General features: G+C 35.1%; 1 protein-coding gene and 1 long non-coding RNA gene across 5 annotated transcripts in view; one reads left to right on the top strand and one right to left on the bottom strand.

Annotated features, from left to right (window-relative positions):
- Positions 1–13289, top strand: part of LOC308059915 — a 370995-nt gene that overhangs the window by 56559 nt on the left and 301147 nt on the right. The gene's annotated exons all lie outside the window — the stretch shown is intronic.
- Positions 1–13289, bottom strand: part of KHDRBS3 (KH RNA binding domain containing, signal transduction associated 3) — a 110226-nt gene that overhangs the window by 23131 nt on the left and 73806 nt on the right. For all 4 annotated transcript variants that reach the window (XR_013926478.1, XM_080377893.1, XM_080377894.1 and 1 more), the window contains one exon: positions 4135–4217. Coding sequence is in view for 3 of the 4 variants with exons in the window: in XM_080377893.1 (XP_080234019.1) it covers positions 4135–4217 (83 nt within the window). In the remaining variant the exon portion in view is untranslated. The remainder of the gene's footprint in view (positions 1–4134; positions 4218–13289) is intronic.

Here is a 13289-nt window from a genome sequence, read left to right as displayed (position 1 = left end):
GTTTAAACTGATCTACAAATTTGAATGAAGACCCAACTAAATGCTCCTGCTTCCTCCACAATATTCTTGTCTGAATTTTCGTAATAAAACTGGTCTAGCATTAACATCAGGCCATTAAAACACTTGGTAATATCTGCAGTAAATCCAAGTAAAGAATTACAGTTCTAGACAGATTTGGGGAAGTCCTTCAAGCGTCAACTAGGTTATGTAAGGATGCACACATGCCGGTGAGGGAAGCTGAGAAGTCTACATGTATCTGACATAGGCAAGCATCAGCACCAGGAGTCATGAGTATCGTTTTTCACACTTGGAATTCACATTCTACCATAAGATCCCAAAAAGGTTTCTGGCATACAACTGCACATGTTAAATTACTACATATGTATACAGAAGAAATTTTATGAAAGAATTACTGACTGCATCATGTGATATTTGCCCTGCATGAGAACATAACATTCAGCTTAGTCTTGCTGCTCTCCTTAGCTAGGCGTTGAATTATCAACCATAAATGATAATAGCTTTTGACAGCATTCATTATGTTCTATTAGGGTAAAACTGTCTCAGCTGCTTCAAGTGTTTGCTAGCCTTTGGTTTTCAGAAATTGAGATATCTTTTGTTAAAATTATTTTAGATTGTTTTGGTTTTTATAACCATACCGAACAGCACAGTTTATTAACCATCCCAGTTTATACTGGTAAAACCAATATCTAACAAACCTCTGCAGAAAAACTACACATATAATGCAGTCACATCTCTTCTAAAAATCAGCTAAGATATCTAGTCAAGCTTAGTATAGCTCCAACGGATTTTTAAAGGTCTTCTTGACCATTAAAATTAATTCTGTTAAAATATGTCCTGAAGCACTATTTGGGGCTTTATTGCACAAACAAAAACTGTGAATAAGAAAATGTTTTAAAGGAAAACAATTTTTATAGGATTAAAGGGCATTAAGATAGATGAGAATTCAGAGAAAACAGGTTTTAACTACAGCTTCAGATTGCCAAGCACAAGCAAGGATACAGTCTCACACAATGTCAAATAAAGTCCATTAAACTGAAAACACACAGGATTTGGTAGCAGCAAGCAGTTAGATTATAGAAAGGAAGAATTTTTGGTAGAGGCATTCAAATTCTCAGCTACTTGAATGCACACAGAAATACAGTGTGCTATTCTTCATATAACATACCACTCCACCTAGTCCACCTTTGATTTTGACATTTCTGGGAAATATAGTAGAAACATCAAAATTAAAACCAATAAAGGACAGTCATGATGTGTCATCTTGAATGGACAAATCTGGAGAACGTACTCACTCCTGCGCATAGATATCAAAGATGTGCTCTCATGCAATGTTACATTATACACCTAAAAAAATTCTAGAGATATTTCCAATTCTATTGCAAGCTTCCATCTTTAACAGAGGAATCACTAAAATAAACAAAAACATTTAAACAAAAATGAGTATTTCAACTGTCTCCGCTGTATTGCACATGTACATTGTTCACACAACATACACTTGTGAATGTGAACCAAGACTGATGAGGTGCAGGAAGAGTTCATATGCTGAAAAACTCCTGCAAATAATTTAATGAGTAAATACATCTTTTTGGTTTACTATCTATTTCTCAAGTTTCCTGTTTAATACACAGTACCATTATTATCCCAATCTTCTGGAAAAAATAATATCAGAAGACATACTTCTATGTATGAAGACAATATCAGAAGCTAGAAATACTACTACTTTAAGATTACTACTTTCAACTTGCACAAGAGGAAAAGTTATTTACATATGCTAGTCAATAAATGGTGCATTTTAAACACACAAATGCCCTCTATGTGCAAATGTATTTTCTTTCCATGTTTCATGAGGGCAAAACGTCAAGAATGACATAAGGCTGAACTATGAAAACAATATACTTTTCCCTAATTTCCTTCATAGTAAAGGCACTGTAATGCACCTAAATATGGTAAGTATCTCTTAGTGGTTATAAAATTACATTCTGCAATATGGGCTACTATTTGATACTGAGATTAAAGATAGGAATGCTGTTCTAGGTAGCTCAGATGGCTCTTTATAGTTATTAGGTTTTGCCTGCCAGTATAATCCTAAAAATCTTTTTGCTGAGCCAGAAAATATGTCAGAAAATGAGTGTTGATACCCCATGAGAAACATACAAGTGAATCGTTTCCTGTTTTCTTTTACCATGCAGCACTTAATAAAATTAGCGGAAAAAAGTGAAATAATCATTCAGTAGATAATGAATTCAACAAAATCAAACTGTGCATGTATTGTGAAACTATGGGTAAAATACAAAGTAGTGTCGTAATTTTATGAAGAATCTCCTTCCAAGCGGCTAAGCATATGTATCTGTTACATTTAAGAATATTATACATTCTTATGTGTTAGTTCTTTACAAAAGCAATTTCAATTCTCAGGAGATTTTGTTTTTGCTGATTTTAGTTCAAAGGAAAAAAAATCTTAGTGAAAACCTTCTTAACATGGAAAAAATGAAGTCCAAGTAATGTTTAGTTTTGGCTTAGGCAAATGACTTTGTAATGAAGTCCAAATGTTTGTGTGCAATAAACCCATTTACCAACACTAGCAGCAGTAAAACAGAACAGAATTACCAACATAAAAGTTGAGGACTATTTTGGTAATTTTCTTTTTGGAGAAAACACCATTACCAGCAGCTGCTCTCTAAATGTAACATTCTATAGAGCCTCATGTTTTGGAAGCCCTACACTGCTTGTTTCTTAAGTCATATTATTTTTATTAATTTTCAGCAGGTTACAAGACTCCATAGGAGCCAAGTGTCAGACAAAAGTACTTTCATTCTGTTAGTTCTCAACAATAATGACACTTGAACTTTCCACTAAGCTTTTTCACACTGTTGTTCGGCACAGGAAAATATTCATTTATACAGTAAAATTTAAGTTAGTGGTTGTCATCCATACAGCAAAGCAGATGGCGTAAACAGCTTTGTTCTCAACTTTGCTGTGAATGGTTCTGTACTATTTCAGATAAGGCTACACTGTAAAAAAAGTCTTAACTATTTAGCAGAAGGTAAAACAGTCTAAGCAGTACTTATTTATCAGTATCACAATATCCACCACAATCTCCCTTTCCTACTGTCATCTTCAAAGCGGGCAAGGTTTGAAACTTTAGTCACCCCAAATAACCAAAGCAGTAATATAGAACTGTAGTATTTTATTTTATCTTTTTCTCAACATTGTTTCTAACATTTCCAGAAATCTTCAGTATTACAAGATCTAATACTGATCAAACTCTGAATGCTTGGTCTAAGGGCAAAACCAGTAAGAATAAATTAGCACTCAGTAAAATGTGCACAGAAGTTCCCTTTCCAGACATGCACATTAGAAGTACCTAATGCTGAAGATGATCATCACCCGAGTTGCTAAAAACCATGTCGTGCGCTATTTGCCATTAAGTTCAGACTACCACTTGTACTATGAAGTACAAGTAGTTTGTACTTCATAGCATCTTTCTCATCATTTGGACACAATATTCCTTGTAATTCATGGAGTTTCCAAATAGTGACTCCTTTAAAGAAAGCAAAATTTTATGAAGATAAATCAGAAGTGCTTAAAGATACTGCTGAGAATGAAGTGAGGCAAGCAACACGAACAGCAAGAGGTTCAAATTTGTCACAAAGAATTCCAAAAAGGATTAAAACAAACTAAAAAGAGGTTACTTTTTTACAGCTAAACAAAGGTAAAATACGGGAATATATGCATGCTTAAGAAAATGCAATCGGCTCTGTTTCAGATTATTTAATACTTTTTATAAAGTGGGTTTTTTTCTCCTCTCTCCTCCCTCCCAAAATAAGTCCAAATTAAGTTTTCCTAAATTTCCTGAACATTTTAAAGACTTTCTGATTTATCACTTGGCATCACAAACTGTTTCAAGTTCTCATTTCTGTTTCTTCTCAACCACTCAGTAACTTGACTTTTTAAACTTGTGTGATGCTAGAGACAAATAACACTGGAGATTATTTCTAATAAGCATCTTATAACATTTTTGCTATTTAAAATGAAATTGAAAGATTTAAGTAAAACTAACTTGCCAACTGTGAAATAATTTAAATGTAGTTACAGAAGATTTGGAAGACTTACCTTTGTGCTTGAGTGCTATAGCTGTTATTATAGGAGTCATAGCTTTGTTCATCATAAGCAGCTCCGTAACCATCATCATACTCCTGAAACGATATAAAAGAAAGGTAGTTTTAACCGTAAGCACACTCCAGAACCAAAGCAGTAACCTAGTTCTAAATATGAAAGAGTACTCCTCTGAAATGCACGTATGACATGTACACCATGAAACAGCAAAAATATTAATGCTGTTAATAGTAACTGCTTCCACATAGGAGGCCACATACATCTAAGACTGTAATGACTTTAAACATATTTTGAACTATTGGCAATGCGCTTTGAAAAGCCTTTTTTTAGTTAACATTGGCTTGTGCAGAGACAGTGCAAATGCTTCATGGCTCCGTGTACTTGAATTTGAGATGAGTGAATTACTGATCTTCAAGAAAGCTCGGGGAAGCATCTCAGGAATCAAAACATCTGAATAAATATTGTGCAACTAGCTTAGGCAGCTGACATTTGTGGACAATAAATTCAATATTCTACGTAGACTATGGATGCGAAAGAAATTCCCTGGAGACAAGACTAGTAAGAATGATGGGTTTACTTCTTTGAATGCTCTCTGTATACTCTTCAACTTGTGGGAGTTTAGCATCCATTAGGAAACTAAAAATAAGGATCACTTACTCCTCCCACATTATCCGTATTATTTAAGTATACATAGTAACACCCTTCCCAAAATAGCACTGAATTTAAATACCAAGTTGAACAAACCTCTAACTCAGCTACAAGCCATACAGAAGTCAAAGACAGAAACAAGTTACAATGATGCTATGTTTTACCAGAGAAGGATGAACTACATAAATCCAAAGAATTCTCACTAATTTATTGTTTCATCCAAAACCAAAGCCAAACTGAGCTAAGAATGAAAAGTAGAAATGGCACTTCCTTTACACTGATTCCTAGGAAATCCTAATATCCAAAGTCTATACAAATATGCCAAAGACCTCAATGGATATTTAGGGGTATCATGTTCAGTTTTGCCAGGTGAAAATGACCTAACGAGAAGACACTTTGATGATAAAGGGAACCAGAAAAATGAAAATCTGGCATCCTCTTATATATGGTGACTGCTGAGTAAGCGTGCAGTGAACTCTGGCAACATAATAAAGTCTCATGAAAGAACAAACTCCCAGGAAAAGGAACCTCTAAGAACCTTTCAATGATAACAAAACAAAACAAAACAAGTGGTATCAATTAGGTAGGGATGACAAATGATGGATTATCCAACTCTAGTAGAGAACATCTCCAATGACTGGAATATAACAGCTTTCTAGACATTGTAAGGAAAGCTTTCCATAGCAGAAGCTAATGACATCCTCAAAACAACTGATAGGAAACTCATTTTACTAAGAGTTTTTAGCATTTTTTCAGTTATTTGAAATTGTTTGTAGGAAAACCAGGCAATTGGCCCATCAATACTGCTTCACCACCACTAGATCAGTGAACATGATTGTTTCCCAGCAGAGGTTAGTAGAAGGGTGCCTATGAGTGACACAGATAAGTGACAGCCTATTCATAGGGGTGAAAGAAGAAATGAGGATACTTCCCGTTGTCTATTGTGAAGAGATCCATAGATAAATAGCCCCTCTCAAGAAGGAAATGCATTGTTTTCTCTTTCCGTAATGTACTGTTCCGAAACTAAAAATTAAAATACAGTCTTAGCACTTTCTTTGCCCATTTGATATATGGATTTTCTTGACAAGACACACACTAAACCCACAAAACCATTGCCTCCTGGCAGTTATTACAAACATGCACTTTATTCCTTATTGATGCAGTGCACAGACATCTGTTAACAATACATTGATCAACAGCAGAAACTGTCTGAGCCAACTTATTTGCTCATTTCCAGAATATTTACATGACATTTGGTCTCCTCCTATAGAATCTCCCAACTGTGAAGCAGGCATCCTTAAAAGAAGCTCCCAAACTTCAAACCATGCACACACAGTAGTGACACCAAATGAAAGCACAGGACTGAAATTAATCTCTTAACATTTTAGGAAAGCCTTGCCACTAAGGAATCATAGGTCTGATTGATTAAGAATTCTCCAATTCTTCACATTTATGTTAACTATTTTAGTAAAAAATATTGATCATGAAAGAAGAGTGGCAAACAGGCTACTCTGAAGTTATGGTATATCTACGATTTCTTGGAAGACAAAGAACAAAGTAAATTGGAACTAGAAAGACCCTTAACCAGATGTCCAGCAGAACAAAAGGAAAAACTGGGGGAGGTCCATGCTGTTTCAGATTTAAGTGTTTCTATTAGCATTTCTCTTCCAGAAAAATTTTGCCCACAACTCATTACTTTCACCATTTTGTGTTAATAAATTGACTACTGCAGAAATTAAGCCCTGCATTGTTATATTGATGGTGGCTCTCAACAAGTTTGAATGGAAAGATAACTGGTTTGTAGTTTATATGTGGGACTCCTGTCACTTAGCATTAAAAAGATCAACCTGTGCTGTTGCAATTACTATAATCTGCTTGAACAGATCAATTCTTTCTTTTTATTGCTGTATTTACATTTATAAAACCAAGATAAACTTCATGTGCAACAGCTGCAAATACAAAATACATTTAAAGAGCTGCTTTCAATGCCTTGCTCTGTTAAGAGATAAGAGATTCAAATTCCAAAACATTTGTTTACTGTGCACTATTCCCTTGAAGTAGCAATTAGGCAGGGGCAGCTAAATTATGTTTCAGAGCTTTCCTTGAATTAAGGCTGACAGTATTTTCTCTTAGTCATACTGTATTTGAAAACTTTCTCTTTTAGGAGGTTATAAATAAGGTTGGCTGAGGCAGAATGTTTTACATTTTGGATTAAATCCATACTACTTGAGCGTTTTCCTTCTGAAACGCAGACCTCTTGTAGCTTCAACAAATGTTTTCTTTAACCTTATTTAATATCTAAGTGAAATACCTTTGGCCACTGGGCATGTTTCAGTACTGTAAAATATCATGCTAACTTAAATGAAAATAATTGTAATTTTTACACATCTATAAAGCAAATGGACAGGACAGATCTTAAATATGCACAATATATCCTGTACTAAAGTACGTCACAGATTCACTGGCAAGCATTGCTATAGATTTCTTTCTGTGTACCACAGGAAGAATTACACCTTCATAAGAGTATTTTAATCGCATTTTTCCTGCTTATTTTTTGGCATTTTTCAGGTATCTATAAAAGTATTTTTTTTATTTAAAGCCACTATTCTTCTTCACATGCATGACAGCATTTGCTTTCCTACTATCTACCAAATGCAAAGCAATGGACTTCCGTCTCCACTCCAACTGCATATGTCTATAAATAGCTCTTTCTAAAGATACTCAGTAATCAGAAAGTTTACTGGCAAACGCATATTTCCTCTCTCACTCAAAAAAAACCCAAACCAAGACCATATTTTCATCCCATGAATGGGAGCATTTTGTTTCTGTTAGTCATTATTCTATTTTTCAGGATAACCTAGAAAACTAACTCTCACCAGATTTAGTCTGATCAAAAGAAGGTTAAGTGTGCTGTACAGTTTGTGCTTACAGCAAAAATGTAGACAAAAAATGAGCTGAAAATGGCAAAGTCCTCACATATATTTTCCACACATCATTGGAAATATCAGTTAGGAAGGTATCAAGAACAATTGTGCTCATTTCTGTTAATTTCAGCCTTAAGAATCTTCTCCCAAATTAACAGAACAACTAGAATTACAAGACAGATCTTCCTAGAAGAATATGAAATTATTCTGTAAAAACTTAAACCCTGTATTAATAAAACTCCTTTATTAAGCCAGCCTATAAGGCAGAATCACATTACTTCTTAAAGAAAGCTTCTGCCTGCAGTTGTCTCAATGATCATGCATGCAGCTGATATAAATCCAAAGAGCAGTACTGGTCGCAGTAATTGTTCAGTGCAAAGTGCAGAAATCTTTCATGAACAGATCCAAAGGCAATGTGTAAATATGCACCTTTCAAACATTAAATAGTAAGTTACTGTCACAGGTCAAAAGGCAATAAAAGCAATCTTTGTCAAAACCTCTGCGCTACCCAAAACATTTTAAGTCAGGCTAAGCCGTGCTCATCACTATTTCTCTAATAATTATGTACTATAAACATATCTTGCTTGTGAGGAATAGGAAATGGTGGCTTTAAATTATAATCTGCTGGCAGTGACAATGACAGACTAGTGTTTGGGCCCTCTTTAGGGGAAAAACAACATTTCAAAGAGAACAAGACAGAAACAGGAAGCAAGGTAAAAAGTTCATTTTAACAAAAAGGCCATTTGCAGTGCTGGAAAAAAAAATCATGAAATCAATAAGAAATCAATTTTCCAGCTCTCCAACTAAGGAAATCCATCCAAGGGAAAAAAAATTAAGGCTATTATCACTACAACTAAAAGGTTGTTGTTCCTTTTCCTCATCATTCTCTGAAATTAATACTTACACCAGTACTTTATCACAGCATACTGGAGGAGTGTCTTCCTTTTAGATAAAAACTACCACATTAAAAAAAAAGTCTGCATGGAGATTAACTTGAAGGAGAAGGAACATGAGACAACATCAGTGCAATGCAATGGAGATTTTTTTTTTTGCAAATTAGAATTGTAATCTTCCCATCATTTAATCAACAGGGAATATGGGGCAATCAAAACAAATATGGGTAGCTACTACCATCTAAAGTTTGAGTGATAACATTAAAGACATTAGCAGTGAACACGCACAGACTGTAATCTCTTATTTTGCAGATTTTCATCTGTCTTCATCTAGAAGGAGCCTAGTGCATATTCAACCAAAACAAATAAGGTTTCTGGAATGAGAGATGTGTCAGGGGACTGTCTTTCATGCACTTCAAAAGAAAAACAGAAAGAAGAAGTGTTGCTAATGAATATAGGCAGTAACATTTAAACCAAGTTAATTTCAGGCCAAAACAATTCTTTCTATGTACAACAGCTGGGAGCAGTGTCAGAATCAGAAGACAATTCAGGCTCATTCAGTAATACCAAGTCATAAAATAGTCATCTTAGATGAGCAGCTTAAACTGAAATACTTCAAAAGAATGTATTTTATATGCACATTATAGGTGAACTTTCCACTTCAAAACAGACAGGTGGAGAAACTTTTCAGCCTTTCCTCCACAGCCAAGGCTGCCTGAGTTACTGAGAAAAAGATTTTCCATTCTCTCTCCACTTCATCTTGAAAACCCCAGAGAAGGTAAAAGACTCAAAATAAAACAATTGAGGGACTTAAATTTAAAACACTTTTTTAGCATTTATTTCTTCTTGCTTGGCCTATTTAGCATGAAAAAAAAACATTATAATTAGAAAAAAGCCAAAAAAGAATGCTTTGATGTTATGAACTCGCTTTCCAGAAGCCTTACCTGAACTCACCCTGACCTTAAGAACAGTCTTAGGACTTCTGAAAACCAGAAGTCAATAAATAAAAAAAGGCATTGTGGTTTCCACTTAGGTATTACATTATCCTAGAGGGGATACAGAGGGGAACAGAAATGGAACAGCCACATTTCTCTCATTCTTCCAGAAGGAAGCTACCTCAGGCCCTTTTCCAGGAACTCAAACAAAAAGCTTCACACTCAAAACAACCAAGCAAGTAAACCCATTTGAAATTAATGTTACATTTTTAGGAAACCATCAACATTCAGAAGAATGAGGTAAATTAGAACATGGTGTGACTCTTGCAAAGTGACCTTAAAATTAAAATTATACTTGAATTCTATTCAGGGAGAATTTAAATTCTTCTCAAATGTAATCTGGAATAGCCCTTTACCTAGAATTTTGCCACCCCAACTCCAAGAAGCATTAATCTGTAAATAAAAAGCTTGGGGTATATAAAGTTTTTGCTCTTTTTTTCTACAGATTTTTGCTTCTTCAACCATGAAGAGCAAGTGAGCAAATGAATGTTAATGAGAAAAAAAGTCTACTTTAAAAACAGTTCACCATGCAAAATCAGCATTGTATTAAAAAGCTCCAAGAAACTGCTTCCACATTAATTCTATTTTTCATCTAAACTAAAAATTGTATCAATGAGGAAACAGGAAATTCAAGCTCAGTGCTGGCGATTAAACCAGAGAATTTGCACAAGCTTTCTAAGAAGGTGCACTAAATAATAGGCTATAGGTTATTCAGCTGAATGGGCTTTCACTTGTAAATAGTAAGACTTTGTGTTCATTCATTTCACTAACGGATACATACATGCATATTTTATACTGATTACTGGATCACAAAATTTTTGTTGTTCTTGGCCATCCAGCCAAATGTTATTTGCAAACAAACTTCCCTTAAGTCTTCCCACAAATCTGTAAGGATTTCATGCAAAACTGAAAGAACAGAAGCCACTGCTCCTGGTACTGTGTATGCTGAGATGACCAGTATCCTGGTGGTCAGCACACCACCTCCAGAGAGAACCGAGGGAATACAAACACCTGCAACAGGAATTTGAACTAAGGGCCTTCGACTACTGGAGGAATACTGAGCTTTCAACTAAGAGACACATGTAGCACCACATCATCTGCTCAGTGTTTTGGGTGAGATCTTGTTAGATAGTGTGTTACAGTAATGCCTTCTGCATTTTCCCCATTACTCATGGAAAGCAGTATAAACATAGTCTTACACTATTGTAGTATCTATTTTATATATATATATACATCACAGTATACATAGTGTAAGTATATACTTACTCAAAATATAGACTCAGTACAAGAATTAAAAACTTAAGTCTGAAGCACTGCTTTGTCCATCAGTAAAATAAATCTATTTCTGGAAATATCCAGAAATGTACACTTAAGGAAATACAAAGCTTAAAAACATAGCAATCCCTAAGCTTTTGGATCTTCCAGAATCGAGCAGTAACTAAACACAGATTTAAAAAAAATAATTTTGAAGTTTTTTTATCAGTATCTGTTTTGCATCCAAGTGTTCTGTACGTAGCCTGTATCTTTAAGTTAAAAAATATCTTGCTATGTAATTGGAAATAGTTCATAAAGTTCTTTTTCAACTTACAATTTACTTAACATTAGAAAAGCTCTCGAGGTCTCTTACTGGTAGACATTCCATCTTAATTCAATTTCTTATTACACAAAGCCATCTCACTGAAGCATTCTAATTTTCTAATTGAAACATTCTAATTGAAGCATTAACTGCTAGAAATGATACATGTGGTCACTGCATTAGAAAAATCTGCCACTGAGGTAACCCTTGTCTGAACACAAGAGAACATTACCAAAATTGCCAGGAATAGAAATAAAGTTCTGCCACAATTTTCCCGCGACACACACTTGGGAGGAAAATTTAGATCCATTTTGCTTTCCAAAGTAGTGTTAAAGCAAGTCTTGGCCATAACTTCCTAGAATGATGAGTTTTATTTTCCAGTGCAGACATTCCTCACTGTCACAGCAATGGAGTTCAAATCCACATTAAAAGGCCAGTGCCTAAAAATCTGATTATGAACTCAGATGAATTTCACTTTGCATATAACACACTTAAACAGCCAAGATGGGACTTGACACAGCATCATCACAAATATGGTGATACAAACCTTAATATTGAAATATTTACAGAATATGTGCAAAATATCTACCTTTAAATTGAAAATAGCAGCAAATAAAGATCTATTCTTCAAAGAGCTTCATTCACGTTGCTGTGTTACTAATTTGGAAAAAGCATCAAAGGTTTGAAGCTGGTAAGAAGAGGACAACACAAGAGGCAGAGAGCAGCAACTGTTACTAGACAGTAACTAAGACAGAACAGTTACGTTCTAACCTATGTATGACTGAACATTCACTAAGTAATTCATACTATTAGAGAGTAGTGAATTTCTCGCATACTCTTACTAATTTCCTGCTTATTGAAAATTATGGAAAAGCTATTTCCAGCTAGTAGTTAAATACAATTTCCATTTCTTACCTTAATGGAATAAATTGCCAACTTAAAAATACATGAAAATATTTTTATCTACTACACAGTTTGTTTCAATGAAAAAAATTCTTATATAATTAAGAGAACGATGTGCCTGAAACTATCTGTAAGTGCTTCAATAAATCTAGCAACCATCTAGTATGATTTCCCTTATTCAAGTATTATAAAAGTAATCCTGGCCAAGATTCACTAGTCTAGATACTAGGCTTTCTCCTGACCTGAGCAGCTGAAGACATAAAAATGGGAGGCATGTTAGCCTTCAGAGAAAGTTTATCACACTGAACAGAGCAGCGAGGTTAGAATAGTGATTATAAAGCTAGCTGGCCATAAAGGCCTGCATTTTTCCTACCATCTAAGGTGATGCTACAGCTATTAAAGACACAATGTTCAAGGAAAACGATAAGGAACTGTCATTTAGTGGCTTCAAAAAATTCATCATAGTACTAACAATATGGTGAGGTTCCAGGAAAAACAGGTCCTGGGACTGAAAGATACATGAGTGAGACTAGCAACAGTGGAGTGGGAAAACAAGTTATATTGAACTGGAAAAATGTACAGACATTGCTGCTAGTCCAATATGCTGCATGACTACGAGCATTCAGAGACAGCATTAGAAGCATCCCAGAAAGCTGACAGACAACAGAGATTGCCTACCTCTATGCAGAGCTTTCTGTAACAGGCAAGTTCTGGACAACTTCCCTACGGGCTTCAAGCACAGGACAGCAACGGCCATCTACTTTTGTTGATCTTGAGCCTACATTAAAATGAATCTACATTCAAATTAATGACTTTTTTGCCTGTGGCATGATTTTCCCCATGTACCTCCAGAATGTACCCTTCCAGCTTTTCAGAATGAAATATGTATTCCCCTTCCCATTTTGATATTACCTTTCAGAAAAAAACCTCCTAAAAAAATCAAGAGGAAGACGACAGATTAGGGTAAGCAGGAAGCAGAGCTGAGTAAATTCCACATAGATGTTAAAGATTTACTGGTCTGAAGGACTGCAGAGAAAAGGTAGCAAAGAGACTGAAGGAAAAGAAGGCTCTTTGTGACTCGATAGCCACATTTTCTGCCACAAGGTATGCATAATAGTATTCCACAGAGGAAATGGGCAAGGACATTATGTACCGAAAGCACTACTTCATCTTTGAGATATGTACAGAGTTACGCAAGGAAGTGGCTGAAGGC

Source organism: Falco punctatus, assembly GCF_963210335.1.
Source record: "Falco punctatus genome assembly, chromosome: 3".
Lineage (NCBI taxonomy): Eukaryota > Metazoa > Chordata > Aves > Falconiformes > Falconidae > Falco > Falco punctatus.
Note: the sequence above shows the minus strand (reverse complement) of the source record. Positions and strands in the feature narration are given on the sequence as shown.